General features: G+C 38.5%; 1 protein-coding gene across 4 annotated transcripts in view; it reads left to right on the plus strand.

The window, feature by feature from the left end:
• Nucleotides 1–21,616, plus strand: part of LOC122793445 (probable E3 ubiquitin-protein ligase HERC4) — a 1,684,714-nt gene that overhangs the window by 1,427,447 nt on the left and 235,651 nt on the right. For all 4 annotated transcript variants that reach the window (XM_044061446.1, XM_044061448.1, XM_044061445.1 and 1 more), the window contains 2 exons: nt 37–197; nt 17,289–17,360. In XM_044061446.1, the coding sequence (XP_043917381.1) occupies nt 37–197; nt 17,289–17,360 (233 nt within the window). The remainder of the gene's footprint in view (nt 1–36; nt 198–17,288; nt 17,361–21,616) is intronic.

Here is a 21,616-nt window from a genome sequence, read left to right on the forward strand (position 1 = left end):
TAATACTTTCTATTGTGTCATTTTTATCCACTGCAGTATCATTGTTGATTGCATTCCCAACAAGTTACTTCATGATGTTTGTGAATCTATATCAAAGGGTGTCCAAGCAGTGTTTTGAAAAGACAGTGGATGAATGCAGTGAAAACAATGTAAACCAACTGAAAATGACTTTACAGATACTTCAGATCCTTTACCAGGTAGGTAGCCTACTGAAATACTACTCAAAGGTCAGATGTCTGCTCCTGAACATATGTCCCATAATCCTATAACTGGGGGAGGGGGGGTGGCAACTGACCACTCAGACCCTTAGTCTGTCCAGTCCTATTTTCCTTGCATATTCTACCACTATAGACCAGCATATCTGTCACTTGTCAGTGCTACCAGCTTCCTGTGAGACTTCAATGGCACAGGTGCAGTCAAGCATACACTGTGTAAGCCATAATGAACAAATTAATTTCTGAGGAGACAGCATTTTGCTTTTCTCAAGGACAGCAAGCCTCTCATTTCAAGTATATAAACAGAAAGGAGGTATGTGAGCTAGAAAAGAAGGTATCTGCATCCAAAGTGATAGATGCTTGATATATTACTAGCTATTCAAGTGCAGACCTCTGGCACAAGTACTGGAATGTTATGTGTTTCAGTTTTAATTACATATTTGTAATGCTTACATCTTTACACACCGTAGAACACAAGGAAGTCTGGGGATATAGCAATAGAAGTCCTTGGTATACAAAATCAAAATTTTCTGACTGTAATCCTGAATTTGGGATCTCACAGATGTGCACTGTATTTAGGTGGCTGGTTTTGTGCTTTACATGTTTGTACATTTGTGTGTGTGTGCACAAGGGTGAAAGAACTCTAAAATTTGGTATGCATTTCCATAAATTTGACTATGCCCCTGGATATAAGTATTTGATGGGTAGGACTATTCTTTATTATACATTTGTTATATTTTGGCAGCCTACTGCCAAGTATCTTGTGCCCAATATTTTATTTTGACTGGCTGATAGCCCTCTCTCTCTCTGTATGTATAAGTTGCTGATAATTCGTATTTCGGGTAGCCTTCTTTAACTGTACCTTACTTGCATCTATCAGGTAACAGGCTGAGAGGTAGCTAAGCCCATACACATACAGCCGAACACCAGTAGCTATACATAGTACTTCACACATAATTCTTTGGAATGTTTACCTTCCATGTTAGTATGTGACTCTGCTTTCTAAGATCCCTATTTCCACTGCACTCTCTCTCTGGCTCTCTCAGTCTCTGTCTTTCTCTGTCTCTCTCTGTCATCAACCTTCAAATGATGTATGTCTTCAGCTCATAATTTCACTGTGCATGCTTCTCAGAAATACATTTAGTAATGCAGCTTCATGGTGCATATTCCTTTAACTCTACTAATGCCTGCTGCAGTTCCTGTGGTACAGGGTTTGATTCCCTAAGTCCTCATTTGCTTACTGTGTCACATTGAGCTAGTCACTTAATGAGACATTCCCTGGTTGACTGTGAAAAGGGACTGTGTGTCCAGAGGGTCTACCTGCTTAACAAATGGGATTTTTATTATTATTATTACTACTATGTTCACTGTAACTAAAATGATACAATTTGTGTCTAGACACCCCAATAAAATAGCATTGTTCTTCACCAAAATAGCCTCAATAAGAAATAAAACTCAATAAATAAAAAAACATCTATCAATTTTGCCACAACTGTTCAAACCAGGGAAATCAAACTTTATTATGCCTTACCAGTAGCACATATTAACCCTCAACAACCTGTAAGAGACTGAGCATAGAGAAAGGGCTCTAAGGTGATCTGTATAGGACAGTGTGTTAACACCCTGGATTTTCTTGGTGAGGAACCTTTGTGGGCTTTACATCCATTGCATATGCCTAGTCAGGTACATGGTAAAAGGGGCATTGTACCCAATGAGGGGTCAAATAAGGGCTGAGTAGAGTGGTACTATAACTTTCTTGAACCTGGATGCCATACCTTTACTTATAAGTTGGGCGACATTGAATGATTTTCTTACTACCTTGGCTACCTGTTGTTCAAAGACCAGATCTCTACTAGGTCAAGTCTTAGGGGTGTCTTATCAATGGAATAATTTGCCTCGGTGCACTTTGCATTGAGTTTTAATCTATGGCTTTGGCATCTATCACGTGTCTGTTTTAGACCCTCTTGTTGAATTTTGATGTCATCAGCAGAATTTATGATAGCTTACAATTAAAGCACTCTCCCATATTGTTCAGAATCAGGTCCAGTATATTTGAACCTCTAGTTGAAGTGTGCAGTAACTAATCAAGGGCATTTATGTTAATAAAGTCTATGAAACGTGCCTGCAAGTTGGAGGCAGTGTATGTTTCCCAGTCTATAGAGGGGTAGTTGAAGTCTCCCATGACGAGAGTGTTTGGTTGGATGGAGAGTGCCTCTAGTAGGTCTGGATAAGAGTTGTGGGATTCTTGTGATATTGATGGTTACCTATAGCTTGCTATGGTATGGTAAATGACTTTATTTAGGGTGATTTAGATGTGGATGAACTTCCTGTTTAATCAGCCTTGAGGTATACTTCGTACTAACATAGACTGAAACACCTCCACCTTTAGTCCCTTCAGGTATACTTGGTACTAATATAGACTGAAACACCTCCACCTTTAGTCCCTTGAGGTGTACTTGTTACTAACACAAATTGAGACTCCTCCACCTTTAGTCCCTTGAGGTATACTTGGTACTAACATACACTGAGACTCCTCCAGCTTTAATCCCTTGAGGTATACTTGGTACTAACATAGACTGAAACACCTCCACCTTTAATCCCTTGAGGTATACTTGGTATTAACATAGACTGAGACACCTCCACCTTTAGTCCCTTCAGGTATACTTGGTACTGACATAGACTGAGATACCTCCACCTTTAGTTCCTTGAGGTATACTTGGTACTAATATAGACTGAAACACCTCCATCTTTAGTCCCTTGAGGTATACTTGGTACTAACATAGACTGAAACACCTCCACCTTTAGTCCCTTGAGGTATACTTGGTACTAACATACACTGAGACTCTTCCACCTTTAGTCCCTTGAGGTGTACTTGTTACTAACACAAACTGAGACTACTCCACCTTTAGTCTCTTGAGTTATACTTGGTACTGACATAGACTGAGATACCTCCACCTTTAGTCCCTTGAGGTATACTTGGTACTGACATAGACTGAGATACCTCCACCTTTAATCCCTTGAGGTATACTTGGTAATAATATAGACTGAAACACCTCCACCTTTAGTCCCTTGAGGTATACTTGGTACTAACATACACGAAGACTCCTCCACCTTTAGTCCCTTGAGGTGTACTTGTTACTAACACAAACTGGGACTCCTCCACCTTTAGTCCCTTGAGGTATACTTGGTACTAACATGCACTGAGACTCCTCCAGCTTTAAGCCCTTGAGGTATACTTGGTACTGACATAGACTGAGATACCTCCACCTTTAGTCCCTTGAGGTATACTCATAGCCATACACATGCACACACTAGCACACCCCCACTTCATTAGTTCACTGAACTTGCCTACATTGTAGCTGCTTCCATAGGAGTGAATGTACTACAAAGAATTATAATGGTGTTTCTCTGATCATAAGTGCTTGTTATGTGCTCTCATTATGGATGTCAAGATTTGCCTCTCAAGCTTCACTACTTTTTGATTTTGCTAGTGTTTTTTTTTTTTTTTATGAATGCATTGCTTTCCGTGCCCATGCCTTTGGTCGGGTTTATATCGCATCATCGAATACTGAAATCATCGAAGCACAAAACATCTAACTGAATACATCAAAACAGCAAAACATCAAAAGGCTGTGAATGGGAATATCCAACACGGACATGAAACCCACACTACTTAAATATACCAATTCCAAGATCCTGCTACAGTGTAGGAAATGGAAATCTTCCATTTACGCACTGTAGTGCACTGAAGTGCGATCTCTGAAGTGGTATATTTAAGTGGGGGGTGGATGGAGTCTTGCACCCCCTGCATGGAGCAATTTTTTGTGACCTACACTCCACACGTGTGTTTTTTTCCCCATTTCAATGTTCCCAGTTCGATGTCTTCAGTTCGATGTTCTGTGCTTCGATGTTTGCATCGTTCAATGATGTGATATATACCCCCTTTGGTCTTTCATCTGTGTGTGTGTGTGTGTGTGTGTGTGTGTGTGTGTGTGTGTGTGTGTGTGTGTGTACTATTTTTTGTGGGCTTTGCTGCTTTTGCCAGTTTCTACCTCATGGCAAAATCTGTTACTGATCTGAAAGTCTTATTTTTCTGCCAGTTGAGACCTCCCTGTCCCTGGGAACTGCATGGTACTATATATTCCTGGCTGTTTGCCACACTTCATAGAATCATGATGTAAAAAGTGAGAAGTGTGGCATTTAGATCTGAATGTGATGGTTTATACACAAAGAACAATTAGTTTAATCAAAGACTAGTTCAGTTGTGGGTTTCGGGATGATCTACCAAGAGACACTGCCAGTTCTACTCTCTGGCTTGAAATTTAAGTTAAAAGACTTATTTAGTAAAGGCAACATTTTTATCCTGTACTCTCAGTCCTAGCCACAAGTCACTTCATTTTCTTTCAGTTTTGAATCAGGCTGCCTCAGGTACCGCTCACCTGAACCATGCTTGAGTCAATGCCATTAGGGAAGATTGCTTACTACTTCAGCTAGTAGCCCAAGCAGCCGTCAGTGAAATATTGTTTGTATGCCCACTGAATGACAAGAGGACTTGTAATAAGGTATCACCTCATTCTGTATAGAGTGTATGCACAGTTGATGGCCTGTTTTAAAAATAGCCTGTCAGCTGATTTGTAAATAGAAACAGTAGCTGTGTACATGTGTCTGAGTCCCAAAAACGGGAAGTTCAGCTGTTAAAAAAACACAGATTAAAAACAAATAAAGTGATTTTTACTTTGGGGAAGATGCAATACACTAGTTTGAGTGCCCCACAATATTCTAAAAGATATCATGTATTTCTGTATATTGATTATTTTTAAGTTATTTTTAACTCTACATTGAGCATGTCATGTTTTTCCATCAGACTGATGTATATTCATATTTAATATGTTTATTTATTTTATTTTATATTTGTTGACAGGGTTTGTCCGACTGAGCTAAGTAGCCCTTTTTCAGCAGAGGCCTGGGAGGAAAAGCTCCACATGTTCTACAGATTATAATTTACAAAAATAAGTAAACAATCAACAACTGGTTTACAGAAAATATTCAAAGCAACATATACATACAAAACAAGGATTTGCTACAGTAAACTAATCATTATGTCTGTCAGATTTAGAATCCTACATCATTCAGAAGGACTAACAATAGTTTTGTCACCAGACGTAAAATCTTACATTATGCAGATAAGAATGTATGTAATGTGCTTAGATAGAGAAGTTAATGTGAGACAAGGTCTAGAGAGTTAGAGAAAGTTACACAGGTTGGGAGCAGATAGAGATGTGCAGTTAGGGTTGATAAGCTGTTTAAGGGGGGTAGGTATGTATTTTTATAATTGCAACTTTTCAGTCTTTAGTTACGTGATCAGCTTTCAAACTGTTCATATATCTAGCTGATTTCTTCAGTGATCATACAGATCTAAAACATGAATGGAACTGTTCTTTCTAGACTTTTGATCTGTATGGGGCAGTTTTATTTGCTCAGATAATGGTAAATTATCTGACAGTGATATTTTCTTCAGGTACAATGCAACTCTGACATGGCTCTAGTATAGCTTTGTACCTCTGTGTTTTATTAGCTTGTATGTTGAACTAGGCATTCACGTCATAAAAAAATGCCTTTATGTTTTCTATAAAGTAGACCATCTTTTCTTAATATCACTAAAGAACTAATTTCAGTTATTTTACCCGTTACTTCTTCAACTTCAGGCTGCTGATCTGATCCTAAGCCTTAGCAAGAATCAGGATTCTTATTCTGTCTCTCCTCAGTGGTCCTAAGATTCTTCCAGAGAGCTTGTTGTAGTAAAATATCTGCTTTGTTGATTTATTTTGTAGCATCTCTTTTATTTTGCTTTGATTTCCTGGCATTGGTAAAATTGTAGATATTAGTAATTGGCTTTTTAATCTTCTACAAATTATTAATTAAGTTAGTAAGACATTGAGAGCTTTCAGCAGTGTATTCATATATTCCAAAACTGCAGGATGACATCCCCCATAGTTACCTTTAGTGTTATTTTTGACTGGATAGTTCTGTCTACCTGGCCACTCTGTTGTGTGCATCTTTGTCTGATACTGACATACATAAACATCCACTGATGTTCAGACATTTTAAATGTAGCATTCTTGAATGTTATCTGATATGAGAGCATTAGCTTTACTTTGTCTAGAGAAGACATATGTCAGTGTTCACACTACCACTTGTAGTATTTGTCAATGTGATCACATCAGGGTACCTAGAGTAATGGCCTACAGATACTAAGTTCACAGTGTCGTTAAACTATAAAAATATCTACCCACATGGCCATGTGGACAAAGGTTTTCTGTATTGCTAACCTGACCCAGGAGACTAGCAATTACTTTGCTTCCTTTTTCTGTGTTATGTGACTTATTACACATATTACATTTCTTTATGACTTTTTCTATCTATGATGACATTATTGGCCTACACATAAAGCCTCTTCTTCTTTGCTTGCACTTCACTGTTCCAAGATGTGACTTATGTACTCTCTAAAGAATATTTTCTGTTGGCTGCTTAGGCCTAGTAAAATTGTTAGCTTTGACTGTTAAGTCTTGGACACTGTTCTTATTGTCCATGAAGGAAAAGCAATCTCTTGCATTAAGGAGTGTGCAAACACTACAATATAGAAGTTTCTGAGAAGTACTGGAAAATGAGCCACAAAGGTTTATCAACAGTGATGAAGTCTGGATAACAAGGGATCACCCAACAGCAACAGTTGAGAAAATACATGGAAGAAAACCAGATATAGTATTTGAATGCTACTCAGTGATTATGGTGTTTTACATGCAGAGAGACACAAAGTCCTTAATTACCAATATTTGGAAGCAGAAATAACAGCAATATGGAATAAATACAATAAGAGAGTTCCAGCACTAGTAGGAACAACAGGGCTAATAAGAAAGCATTTACAGACATACTTAAATATGCTACCAATACATGTATCCTCATATAAATTGCAGAAATGGGCAATTCTCTGTACATAGTTGGTGCTGGGAAAAACACTCCTGGTAAATATCAGAGATTGAAGCAATACTAATGCCATGAATTATAATCATATCCTGACTCATGAATATGGCCCAGTCCAATCATAATAATAAAAACTGAAAACATTTGGAGAAATTAAAAAGAGGAAATGTGAATGGTAGATAGATTCTCCTCAGTATATCTGCTGCATCTAATTTCCGTTTCTTGTCTGCTCTATATTTCAGTTTTAGATTGTACTTCTGTAAATTGAGTAACACACTCTGCAGTGTAAGGCTTGTGCATCCCTCTAGTGTCAGATTGGGATGAAATTAAAGGTTCAGATATCCACAGTCATGTATTTTAAGTGACTGTCTTTATATATATGTATATGTATATGTATATATATATATATATATATATATATATATATATATATATATATATATATACAGAGTATGCCTCTACACTCCTCACCCCTACTCCCAAAGGCAACCACCTGTATACATGCCTGATGTATAATTGTGAGGAAAGTGAAAAATTAGTGATCACAGTAATGTGTTCCAGCCTGTTGCTCCTAGACAATGCACTGCCCACTAAACGAGCTATAGTGACCTTCTTTGCACACTTCTGAGGTCTGTAAGAAATGAAAAGGAAAGAATGACTATACTATCCCCAGCCTCAACAAAGCTATAATGATTTCCTGTGCACATCTCTGAGGTTTGATTGTGAGGAAAATTAAAGAAGTAATGGTAGCATCATCTCTAGCTCCCACATAAGCTATAGTGACCAGCTATACATTCTGAGCAGGGCTGGTTTTAGAATGGGTGTAACTGAGGACAGAGACCACACACACACACACACACACACACACACACACACACACACACACACACACACACACACACACACACACACACACACAAAGCCATAGCAATATTAGTTTTACACTGATTTCACAAAATAGCGAAACACTGTGCAACTGTAACCATTTGAGATGTCAGGACCTGCTACAGCGAGTCCTGAAACACAGACACTGAATGGCCGAAAGATCAACTTATATATACTAAGTCCAAGATGCCATTTCTCAGAATATTCTCTTTTCTCTGCAGTATGGTAATCTCAAAGTTGGTATAAATAAATTCAGGGGGGTGTGGGGAGTGCAGGAGGGCAACAAAAAGAACTTTTAAGGAAAAGAGTGATTTTTCATATTCACTTTTCTCCAGATTTTGTGTCTTTTTTTATTTCGGCACTTGGCATTTTGAGTGCCAACATTTCAGTAGGGAGCATTATGCAACACTAGTACCACCACATGTGATCAGTGACTGTTGTTTTACAGCCTTCAGGAGTAATGCATATCATTCACGTGTCTCTAATTCACAGAATGCCCCTGATTTTGCTTCTTATTTTTGCCCTGTCCCTCAACAATTTTGATTTGTAATAAAATCACTCAGGATTACTGACAATCAATGTCAGACATAAGTGTTTCATACTTCTTAGTGTCCAGAAATGTATAATAATGCAAATGTGTTACTATATTATCTTTTTAAGTGAATTAAAGCAATATTTAAAAAGTGCTCCTTATTTTGAGCCTTTACTATGCCATTATTTTTGGCTTTGCCCAGAATTCTTGAGCAAAGAATTTTAACAGTTATAGTATCTGGTATAATGATACCAGCATTTATAAAACCTGAAAGATAAAAACATCCCTGAAGAGCAGGAACATCTGCTCTTCTTAAAATCTCAGGTAAGCAATGAGATTGGTTACTTGGGCTGCTTATCTCTAACACGTACCTCACTCATATCACAACCATGTTTAGGATAAACCATGTATTGTTTTCTTATTTTTCCCCAACCAGCAGTAACATTTGTGGGTCCCCACATAGTTAAGGATGACTGGGGGACTCCCACAGTCATTTGCCGTGCTGAAAGCCAGCTATGGTGTTAGTTTTTGTGTAGAGAATGCCCACCAGCAGGATTTAACCAAGTCAAGGGCACTATGTTAAATATTTAATGACATTTTGAAGTCTATTGCTTTTATAAAACACTGTTACTGCAACCAGAGATATCAAATTATAAAAGAGAAAAAGTGATGCCAAACCTTAGGGTTTTTCATCCTAAGAGTTATTATTACTCGTTGGTTTATTAACTACACAAAACTGCTGTACTAACTTTTGTTGGTTTGACAGACATGTAATAAATATCCAAATAAGAGGTCTTGCTGTGGTTGGAGGCTCCCCAGGAATAGGGAATAGGGAGCCTCCAGTAAGTGCAGGGTTTGCTAGTGCCTAAAATAGCTATCCATGCAGTGGTAAGTGTTATAGATCAATAGGAAACTGGCTATTTTCCTGTATGTTCTCAGCTCCTATACCATTGTAACTTGTATCCCCTTGCAACACAACTGGCTATTTATATCACAGCAGAAGTGTAGCTAGATATTTTGGTGCCTGGTGCAATCTCCCAGTTTGGTTCCTCCACCTCAACTTTAAGTTGAGGAACAAAAACAAAACTCTTCCAGATCTTGCGCCCATTATTTAAGAGCAAGCAAGGTCTGTTCTTCCCTATTTATGCTGCTATCAGTAGGTTATTAAGCATTTTGAAATCCTGTTTATTGTACCATTCTTATATTATAGCTCATTCCATCAGCTTGCTAAGAAGTGTAGTTGTAATGGGCATATTACGTGTTAATTAATTGTGCAGGATGCTACATCTGCACAAAAAAATCACATTAACACCTATTTGACTTCAGACCTTGACATTTGCATAGTCTTTCAAATATTGTCTAAAACATTATCCTCCCCTGTTGTGCCTTTTTAGGCAGTAGCAACCTGACAAACCATCTGACATAGCAAAACCAACTCTAGAAAATATAAAGGTATTACTGCTCAATGCCAGGAGTCTAAACAAGAAACTCCACTGCCTCCAAGCTTTCCTCACCCCCGAGAATGCAAATGCTTGTGCAGTTACTAAGAAGTGGTTTAAAGCCACAGAGAGCACCCCAGCGGTGCAGGGCCACAATTCCTTCGATACATTTAGACCAGATACTGCACAGGCAGGGACTAAAGGTGAAGGTGTCCCAATTAACATCAAAAACAAACATACTTCAAGGCTGGTCTAACAGGATGACTTGCTTGAGCTTTGTATCCAAATTGCCACAAAAAAGTCCCATACCATATTGTTACAAGCTATACGTCCCCCTCATTGACCCAGGAAATACTTAAATGTAGTGGAAACACTCACTATTCAACCCAATATTATATTCATGGTTGACTTTAACTACCCCAGTATAAAGTGGGAATCATACATGACCCCATACTTGCAGGCCTAGTGATTTCTGGGCTTTATCAATACAAACTGCCTGGACTAGATAGTTCAAACTCCTACTAGAGGTTTGAACATACTGGATATGGTCCTCACTAACATGGGAGAATGCTGCAACCACTCTAGTGTACTGTTCTATCTAGTAAGGTCAAGCTGTAAAGCTGTCTTCTTTGAAATTAAAATAAAACCTGGGACTAATGCCAACCCCGGAACATTTAGGAACTACTCCATGGCAACCTTCCTACTATTAGTTCATAACTGGCAAAATTTCAAGCCCCACTCTAAACCCACAGAACACTGTTGCTGATGTAGAATTGTTTACAGTGACCCTGTTCAATCACATTAATATATACATAGAGACAGCTGTGCCTATCAGGAAGATGCGCAAAAGAAACTCTAAAACCAAGTTGCCCTTGTAGAATCTTAACAGCAATAGGTTGTATAACAAAAGGAAGAAAGTCATGGCAAAAATTAGGAAGTGTAATGCCCACCCTGATAAAAAATCCTGCATCAGTCTCATCAAGCAACTCAGATGGCATATCAAGTCTACCAAAGCCAAATTTGAGGTAAAAAGATATTCCCAGACCGAGGACAACCATAAGGCTTTCTTAAGCTATGTCCACACCCCCAAAGGCAGTACACAACAATGTGCAGAACTATTTGTAAATGGATCCACCTACACTGAGCCAGAAGATATAGAAAATCTATTGGCCAACAAATTCAGCTCTACTTTTTCCACTCTCTCTCCCCAACACAGCCAAACCTCAGAAAATACCATCAAACATAGGCTGCCAAAATAATCAGTAAAGATCAGGTCCTTTGATGCAGTCTCCAGTGCAAGAAATATCACATTGATGTGCCCTGATAATTTCCCAGGATACCTCCTAAATAGCATGAAACATGACCTATCAGGACCACTAGAGTCACTATTTAACTATAGCCTCCAAACAGACTTCACACTACATGAATAGAGAACTGAAATGGACCCAGGTAACTGTAGATTCATAGGTCTGAGTAGTTTCATATCCAAAGCCATGGAAAGAATTATCATGAAAATGATTAACAATGATACAGGAAATCTTCAGACACTGGATCCAACCCAGTTTGGCATCATCAAGGGCAGATCATGGTTACTCACCCTGGTAGACTTCTTCAAGAAGTTCAGCAAAATGACAGATGAGGGCAAAATGGTGCATTTTCCAAGGCATTTGATACAATACTATGGCAATGTAGACAAGCTCATGGAATTAAGTATAAAGCCCCATGCCGCTCTATGGATAGCCAGGTGGCTCTCAGATAGGACCCAAGAAGTTAGGATAGTAGAGTCCAGCTCCACAAAGAGCCTGGTTGCTAATGAAGTCCCTCAGGGCTCAGTGATGGATCCTTTCCTTCTTGATATTTACTTCACTAAAGTCAAGGCCATCACCAAGGGTCTCTGACTGACCAAGTCTGATGATGACTGCACAGTAGGTGCAGTCATAGGATACCCCCTGGACACTAATATCTTACAAGAAGGGCTGACTCAGTCAAATAAATGGTGCCAGAGCTACTGTCAAAAAATCAGTGCCAAGAAATGCATACCAATATCTCCTGGGAAATTGGCTACACCTAGAAACTACCTCACTGATTACAAACCCCTAAGAGTAGACCCAGTAATCAGAGATTTGGGGAAGAATGTAGACAGTAACTTGACATTTGACCATCATGTGGTTGTGGTAGTTATGAAATCATTCTATGCTGGACAACTTTTAAACAAGGGTATGGTATCTAGATCCAAAGAAGTCATCAGTCCATCGTATTCAGCTGTCATCAGAGCAATCATTGAGTACAGTGCCCCTTTTGGTATGTACCAGACTAGGCACATACAACAACTGCAATCTCCCCATATGTTCCTCACAAAAAGGATACAGGACATAAACAACATGCTCTGTACACATCAACTCAAAGCTCTATCCCTGTGCTTGGTCTCCTAGTGACTGTTGAGGGGCAATCTATTCCTAGCATACAAGGCATTATTGGATTCCACTCTGATAGACTTTCTACATATCTGTAAAATAAATGTCTTATGACTTAAACCTTGCTGGTGCCATAAATCTGACAAGTTAGAGGGACAGATATGTGTTTCAGAGGTGAACTGTTCTCAGGAACAGACTTCCCATCCATGTGAAGTAGAGTTCTTCCTTAATCCAATTCAATCATAACTTGGACCAGTGGATGGGGAATCAGAAATCCACCTAGCACCTATGTTTCTAATGGAGAGAGGCACCCTGTAAATGCTTGACCACCCAAGCTCTAGATTGCATATATACCTTAGAATAATCTTAAGGTTCCTAAACTTGTCAAACACATTTGTGATGCATGGCTAGGCTTAAAAAGGCCCCTGTGGTCGCTAGCCAGGTATATATCTATGAACCTATTTGCACCGTTGCTTTGATTATCTACATGTATGGCCTCAGTCACACTGATGTTAAAATGTAACCCATATGTTTTAGACTTGTCATATATTTCTTTTTTATAAAACTTTTTATTGAATTATAATTTAAGACATAGGCAAATTGCATTTATATAAAAGAAAACAAACCATATTAACATGTTCCTAGTTGCAAGCATTATACATCACATTCACATTTTTGTATAACTGTCATCAGTCAATCTAACATTACATAAATTGCAGATTTCCAGCCTTACCTTAAATCTCTCTTCTACTACAAAACATTATTCTGCATGTATATTGTTCCCACAATTTCCATTTTTCTATCTAATTTGCTCTTACTCTTTTCTATCGCTCCACTTTCACTTCATCTATATCTGTTACAATTTTCAGTACTTCAAATACTCTTTGTTAATACTTTGATTTCCATTTTCTAGTAACTGCTTGTTTGGCAGCCACCAGAATTAAACTCAGCAAGGCCTTACTAGGTCTAGGCAATTCAGATCTTGTATCTCAGCTCAAAAAATATTATTTCCTTAATTATATCAATTTGCTCACCACTATTTCTGAGTACTCTGTAGGGGATTTTTGAAGTTTGTCAACTCATTATACTCCCAAAATATATATTCCCAGTTAACCACTTTCTTCCCCATCACATCTCCAACATTTGATATCTACCTGAGGAAAAAATCTTTGGAGTCTGCTTGGAGTATAAAAATACCTATGCAAACGCTTCCAAGGAAAAATCCTAAACCTTCTAGACTGTGTTACATACTTGGGACCTATTCATATGTCCTCCCATTGTTTCCTTGTAAATTGCTTATCCAGTCTCTGTTCGTGATCTTTTCTAAACTTTCTGATTGATTCCTATAGTTATCATGCAATATTCTAGATGCCCTACTAATTATCCATTTTTTAACAGTAACTTCTGTTCTAGATTCAACTAAAACTCTACCAGAGCAGATCATTTACTTAGGAATTCCTTATCCCTTTCTCTTTGCTTATATTGTGATATCAATACCTGATAGGAAAGGCAGTATCTAGCCTGCAGTACAAATGTCTTCTTGGCCTCTTCCCATTCTATTACCTTTCCCTCTCTTGTTATTTTCTCCTAATACCTTGGTTCCTTTGCCAGTTTTCTTCAATACATTCCGGACCCCTCTTGCATAATCTATGTACCCCCTAATTGCAGTCATCCCTATCGGCAAAATCTCCTTTTTCCTTTTTCATGTTGGCTTAGTTCTTAGAATACTTTCTGCCAGTTTATGAATGTAATATTCTGTATGGCTGTTGCTATTCTCTTTAAGGATCTGCATTCAAAATCCCGCTCTCTCATTTCCTGAATTTCTCCATTTCATCATCATCCCTTTCCTCTTTTATTCTGCCAAAATATTGTAGCTTTCTGTTTGTGTTATGTATGTAAGCCTTAACTGTGTAGCTCTAAAATAGCCATTAAAATCAAGTAATCTTAACCACCTTGTTCTTTTGGAAGGATCAACCTATCCCACCCGATGCTTGCTGTCTTCCCTCCCCAGATAAATTCCTTCAGCTCTTTATTAATTATTAGTCCACAACCGTTCCTCTGGTTGATAAAAATATGTTTGGCCTATATATAAAACTAAAGGGACTAAAACATTTTCACTGCTTGTATCTTGCTATTCATATCCATAAACAAGAGCATCCAGTTTCTCAGTTTTTGTATTATCTTTTTATTTATATATAACATCTTTTTTAAAATGTCTATTTCTAACATTTGTGTTATATGCACTCACTAATGTTTGGCAGGCTGATCTTTATACAGTTGTTTCTTATCAACTCCATTTGAACTTATGTTACATTTTACAAGATTTTGTGTTTAAATGAAAACCCTCAGACAATAAACTAAACACACCCCAGAATACCCCCCCATAACCTATAAACTAAAAACAAACACACAAAACCATGTACAACTTCAAATAATGAAGTTTAACCATCATGATAGAAACAATTGCCTCAAACTGACTCTCACAGGCAATACCTAACCTAAAATTAAGGTTATCCATGCTAAGATGCATATTACAGCCTGTTGTCCTACTTACACAAATTGCTGTTTATTTTTTCTTATCTTTATTCCCTTCCCAGATATGAAAAATAAAGTTCTCTGTTTTTTATTCCCTGGCCCTGTACTCAGCTTTCACCCATGCAAATATAAGTACAAAATGTACAGCTGCTGTCAGCTGCAGATGTCTCAACTCACACTGAACATTTATTTGCTAATGGAATCTTTTCATTACATTCAATGTTTTTTTTTTTACTTGCTTACACAAAAAGTGTCCTTCCAAAATGTTATGAAGTGGGGCATATGCTTTTTAGTACCCTACAAGTTAACAAAGTCAACAAAAGTCCAATCTTTTCATTTCTTGTACAACCATATTTCGCAGATGTCATTTATGCTTTATAATCTCACATTTATTCACTAATTTCCATGTTGCTGGTCTTTTTTCTGTTCATCTCCATCTCCCAACCCTAGACTCCAGTTCAAGTTTAAGGTACTTCAACTCTTCTAGTCATCTCACATGCTTTTTTTCTGTCTCTCAAGCATTTTTCTTTGGAACACTGGAAAATATTTAAATGGTGAAGTATCTTGCATTATTATCAAAAGAATGAGAAACAGAGTACCCTTCTGTTTGATGGCTCACTTCTTATTGGACAGACTTTTGCATTTCCTCCTTAGCCTGTTCTGAATCAAAAAATAACTTTGTTCCTTTAGGAAAAAAATATTCTGAAGACAGTTGGATACAGCAGCTTGAATCTCACACCTGCATCTCAACATTCCCTGATTGCTGGAATAAATTTCCTTCTCTTCTGCCTGGTGTACAGTGAATAATCATTTCCCACAAACACTCTACTGTCTCCATTTTTATACTTTTCCCTTCTTCCTAAGTTTTATGAAGATCAACTCTTTCTTTTGGTATGATTTCATCTTTACTAATACAGGTCTTGGCTGCTTTCTCGTGGCCAGGTTTGGAGTATGCACATGGTGTGTCCTTTCCATTAAAAGTTTCTGCTGTGGAATACCAGAACATTTGCTTATTTGTGCCTTCATAAAATTAACACAGTCTGTTCCTTTCAGCTTCACTGGTACATCAGAAATCTCAGGTTTTCCCTACTTGCTCTGTCCTCTAACTTTCTTCATTTCAGCCTCTGATTTTTGCAGTTTTATCAGTTCACCTGATTAACTGTGTAAAGCTTCTTCAATTTTCTCTAGTCATTTAGTATTTGAGTTGATGTACTCCTTCAGTGTTTTGTTTATTTTAATTATCTCTGAGCACATTTGATGTATTTTTCCTCTAGATTACTGGAAGCCATTTCAAGCACCAAAGCTGGAGCTTGAATCGTTTTTTGTTGAACAGCTGCAGGATTCTTCCTAGTCATTGTTTTTTCTTCACCGTTTCTATCTGATTTTCTTTCAAGCTGTCCAAGTTTCATCTTTGCTGCCATCCAGGCAGTGTACTTACTAACCAATAACTGTATTTACTAAAAGTGGCAAAGTCACTGGCCCTTACATCTCGGTTTCTATTTCACACTTGGAGAGCTGAAATTAAGCTGTTGAATAGTGCAGCAATATTGATACTTTTTCTTATTTAATTTAATATTAAACTGATTTAGTTTGCCTGGTAGCTAAATTAGTCTGTTGTAGTGTTCTTTTTTCTGATGCCACACTAACAGACCAATGGTTACATTCACAGCACTTCTTTTGCTTTGATTTCTAACTTTATCTGGATGATAGCTTTTCACTGTAAGTATAATATTGGGGTCTGAATTAATGGTCAGATGTGAAGTTATACATTTGCCATCTTCCTGTTGTTTGTAACAACCCTTCTCTGTGCACACTAAGATTCTATCATGGGTATTACAGCAGCATCACTTTCAATATCTGTACTTTGCAGTGGTAAGGGAAAAATAAACTATTTCTTCAAGCTTGCTTAGAATACCTGTAATTCATGTGCCATGCTTCATATCAAACCACTGTGTTTTTATATAAATAACATTTGGAAATTTGATTTGATTATGAATTGTTATACTTAATATTTTTCTAAACATTTGTATGTAAATCTTTTCCAGACATTGAAATCTATGGCACCTCAGGGACATGCATTACATCAGTCAATACATAAAGCTATGTATTTTATGAGTACTTGACATAAATTTGACATTTATGATGTTTACATCTTGAGGCAGATTTTCTTCCCAGAATATAAGACTCACAAGGGGTTATCAGATTACTGTGGTTGAATCTGTTGCATTTCTGCAGTCCACTGAGTGGTGCTAATAGAATAAGAAGTGTTTTGTCATTTTGGTTGCAGGCTAACTTGGATGCTGGGTTAAAAATACAGGAACACAACTTCTATGTACCTGAAGTGGCCTTCATCTTTCAGGTAAGTGCAATGCTCTTTACTACATCAGTAAGACATATTGAGGTTGTGAGCTGTAGCACTGTTACATTAAATTTTCAAAAAGTGCTTTAAGGTGAAGTGTTTATAACTGTGATCATAAAAAAGTGAGAGAAAGATGGAAAATGATGCTTAACAGTTTAAATTAAAGATGCCTCAGACACCAAGGTTCATTTTTGCTGGCTTGTTTTTGTTTTGCTGTACAGAGCATCAGTAGCAGATTGACTAACTATCTGGCTAGGGAGACTTTATACTTCACACTGTGCTTTGTATTTAAAGATTATTGTCATAAATGACAGCACGGTAAACTATAGATGTTACCTGCGTTTATATGTCATCACACTTGATTGTTAAACTGTAACTACTATACAATACAACCAACCATGTATATGAATACTGAAAATACATATTTTCTTGAACTTTTGTATCAACAAGTCATGTGCCAAAGCTTGTTCTGCCATAAAGGAGTACATCTAACTTTGCCTTCACTGCAAATATATTCTGTATACTGGCAAATAATCTAGTTTAATAGGCTTTTTCCTCAACAAGTGATCCTTTAGAAATCAGTTGCTCACTAATTTTTAAAGCAAAAACAGTTATTGCTTGAGAAAACTGATGTTGGTAATTTTCATTCCATCCTCAAGTGATGGGTTTGGATCCGAGACATCAGATCCAACTTGGCCACTGCAAAAGCTTATGGCAACTTTGAACACTCGAGCTTCTCCCTTACCCATAATGCACCAACTCCCATTACATCAGATCTTGTTTGATGAAAGACATGGTGATTTGTCTCTCAAGTTAGATAAGTGCTTTATTATTATTCCTAAAGTTATATTTTCCTGTTAAATCTTTCTATCCCCTGTTCCTTTTCTGTATTAGTATACATGTGATACTATAGTTCGTATCTCTGTCTCTGTCCCTTTTTCTTCACTAGCATAGTCTTACTACCTTTGTAGGTAGTTTAATTTCCTTTTCTTCCGTTCTTTAAAAAAATTCTTACTATATTTCCATCTAAACACTGATAGTCCTAAAGTTGTATTTTATTGTCTTTTTTCTCTGTCATGGCAGAAAAAGAGAAAATCCTGGCAGATTTTAAAAAATGTGGGAAGTGTGGTCAAAAAATCCCTTTTTCTGATGTACACACTCTTTGTGTGTATTGCCTTGACCATCTTCACCTTCAAGAAAGTTGTGCAATATGCCATGCGTTCAACCTGAGGGCCATGGTTGAACACAAAACAAACTTATTTTGAAGGGACTATTGTCTTCCCCTTTTGGTGAAGCTATGTCTGGACCTAAAGATAAACCTAAAAAAGTGCCTCATGTTGTCTAAGCTCTTCAACAGCTTCTTCCAAGACCTTGGAGAAATCTTTGAAAATATCTTCTTTGGATCTTTCTGTTTTATTGGATCTAGTAAAGAAGAAAACAAAACTCTCAGATTTGACTTCATCTTCAGATCCCAGAAAGACAAAATATCTTTTATTAGATCTGACTGTTTCTTCCAATCCAAAGTCTCCAAAAGTTAAGGATTCATTGGATCTAAAGGCTTTGGATCAGAGAAAAAAATTGGATGTGACATTTTTGCCCAGAATAAGGTAATCCCCATTGGTGGACCCAGTCCCATCAAGGGTACCATCTCCTTTTTTGGAGAGACTAAAATCTCCATCTGTACATTCCTCCCACTCTTCTAGAAGCCTTACTGTAGAGGATGTGGAGATGGTAGTGAGACAGATCTTCTATACGAAGAGTCAGACAACTTTTGCTTTGGCTCCTACACCATTGGGTCAGGAAGCCTGCACATCTACAATGCCTAACAGTTCCTTCTCTGACTTGTTTCATGGTCTCAGAGCCTTTGGACCCAAGTCAACCAGGTCTGTCTGCTTTGTATCCAAGGGTCATTGTACAAGGTTTGCTCTGAGCTCTTGGTACAGTCAGTTTCAGAGAGCTCTCAGAGCTGATACTATCTTGTTGGATCTGAGGTGCCTCAGTCATCTCTATGGGCTTCAGAGCTGTCTCTTCATCTCAGAGGCTCTGCAATGGTCAGTTCAGCTCTGACGTCTGGCTTGGGAGGGCTGTCCTTGGAGCAGGGAAGGACCAGGGATCAGAAACTTGTTTTCTCAGATACAGGTTCCTATTCCTCTCCAGGTTGGCCTGCCTTCAAGACTTTAGAGACAGCTCTGTCTAGAGATAGCTCTGTCTACACCCCTGACTGAGATGATGTGTACACCCTTGGTCCTGTGCCTACATCTGTTCCTTCTCTGAGCCTAGTGTCTCAATTGCCCTCTCCACAGGGACAGTTGGTACCAAAACCCCAGGCCACCCAAAAACAAGGTGTCCCTGCCTCTTCTGATACTTCCTTAGAGTTCCCCACTGAGGGGGTCCCTAAGAAAAGGACATGCAAGAGGAAGCATTTAGATTCACCTGAACATGTCACCGAAGATGCAGATTTTGATGAGAGCAAAGGAGACATTCTTGAAATCCTGAAACAGAGAGGTGATTGGAAGTCCAGCAACCCTTTATGAGAAGAATCTGTACTCCTGGAGGCTTTTGGGACTGGCCCATCTACTTTCTGGGTGACCTAACCCGCCGACAAGCTCATTGACTTGGTCTCTGTGTGGGCATGAAAGGATCCTGACACCACTGAGCCAGTTCCCAGGAAGCCAACAAAATTATGACGTGCCAGAGGATAGGCAGCTCTGGTCCAAAGGTCCACGGGTTGATGCCATGGTCATGGCAGTGGCCACTAAGAAGGGACTCCTGGAGGAAAGTTCCTCCTCTGTTCATCCTCCCAACAAGGAGTCTCAGGTGATGCATGGATTCAGGAACCATGTCTATCCTTCAGCAACCTTCTCTCTAAGGGGACAGAACTATTTGGCACATTTTATGAGACTACATATGGACCTGACTAAGAAACTATCAGACAGCCTCTCAGGAACTGTTTCTGAAGAGGTGAAGGCTTCTGTCACTTCTTAGTTGGCTACCCTGCAGTCAATATCCAACTCTTCCATGGAGCTCATTTCTAATGTAACAGAAGGAACCTCAAGAGCAGTGAGTTCAGGGATTTCCATTAGGAGACACACCTGGATGCACTTTGTGTGATTTTGCGTAGCCTTTTAAGTCTACTTTCATCAATGCTGCCTTTGATGGCATGTGTCTTTTTGGCCCCAAAGTAAAAGACACTTTGTCCAGGTGTGAGAAGGATGGAAAGACCCTTTCTGGCATGGGTGTACATTTTTCCACCTGTCAAAGATCCTTTTCAAGGAATCATAAGGTGGTGGTAAGATGAGGTTCAAAAAACCCCAAGGATCTTTCCAGGAGACATGTGAAGGATATTCTCCATATTCCCTCAGGGGCAGAGGGGGAAATTCATATGGTAGATGCTACCCTCATAGCAGAGGAGTCCTGCAAGACCAAGGGTCCAGAGAATCCTTCTTTGGCAAACCCTTCTAGCACTCCTGAAAGGAGGCCCAATTGTCCCCCTCTGGAGGCAATTGGGTGTCATCTGTCCCTGCACCAGACAGCCTGGCTAAAGATAACAACAGATACTTGGGTGCAGAATATAATTTCTAGAGGTTATATAATAGCATTTTTCCTCTATCCTCCCGATTCAAGAAAATTCAGAGATGTTCCACCATAATAAGAGAAAACAAGCAGCAATTCAAATACAAAAGCTGTTAGACAAAAGAGTTATCCAAGTAGTCCCCCAAGACCAGAAACAATCCGGAACTTACTCAAGGTTCTTTTTAGTGCCAAAGAAAACAAGGAACTGGAGAAATATTCTGGATCTCAGCAACTTAAACAAATTCATGCAAAAGACCAAGTTCTGTATGGTCATGGTTCAGTCCATTCTTCCATTTTTGGAACAGAATGACTGGATGTGCTCAATAGACCTTCAGGATGCATACTATCATATAAAGATGAACAGACCATCCAGAAAGTTCTTAGCTTCTGGCTAGGAGCCGGTCATTATCAGTTCAGAGATCTGTCCTTTGGTCTCACCATAGCCCCAGGGTGTTCACCAATTGCATGGCAGTAGTAGCACCTCACTTGAGACTGCAGGGATTCCGGGTGTTTCCATACTTACTGGCTCATCTCCACCCCAACCAGGCATCAACTCATTATGTCAAAATAAAAAGTTTTCCAGACTTGTGCCATACTAGGAATAACCATAAATTTTGAAAAATCTCATCTAGAACCAAGTCAAAGTCTAGCGTTTATAGGAGTAGTACTCGACACAAATTCTA

The sequence above is a fragment of the Protopterus annectens genome, chromosome 2.part0 (assembly GCF_019279795.1).
Source record: "Protopterus annectens isolate FY-2018-M chromosome 2.part0, PAN1.0, whole genome shotgun sequence".
Taxonomy (NCBI): domain Eukaryota; kingdom Metazoa; phylum Chordata; order Ceratodontiformes; family Protopteridae; genus Protopterus; species Protopterus annectens.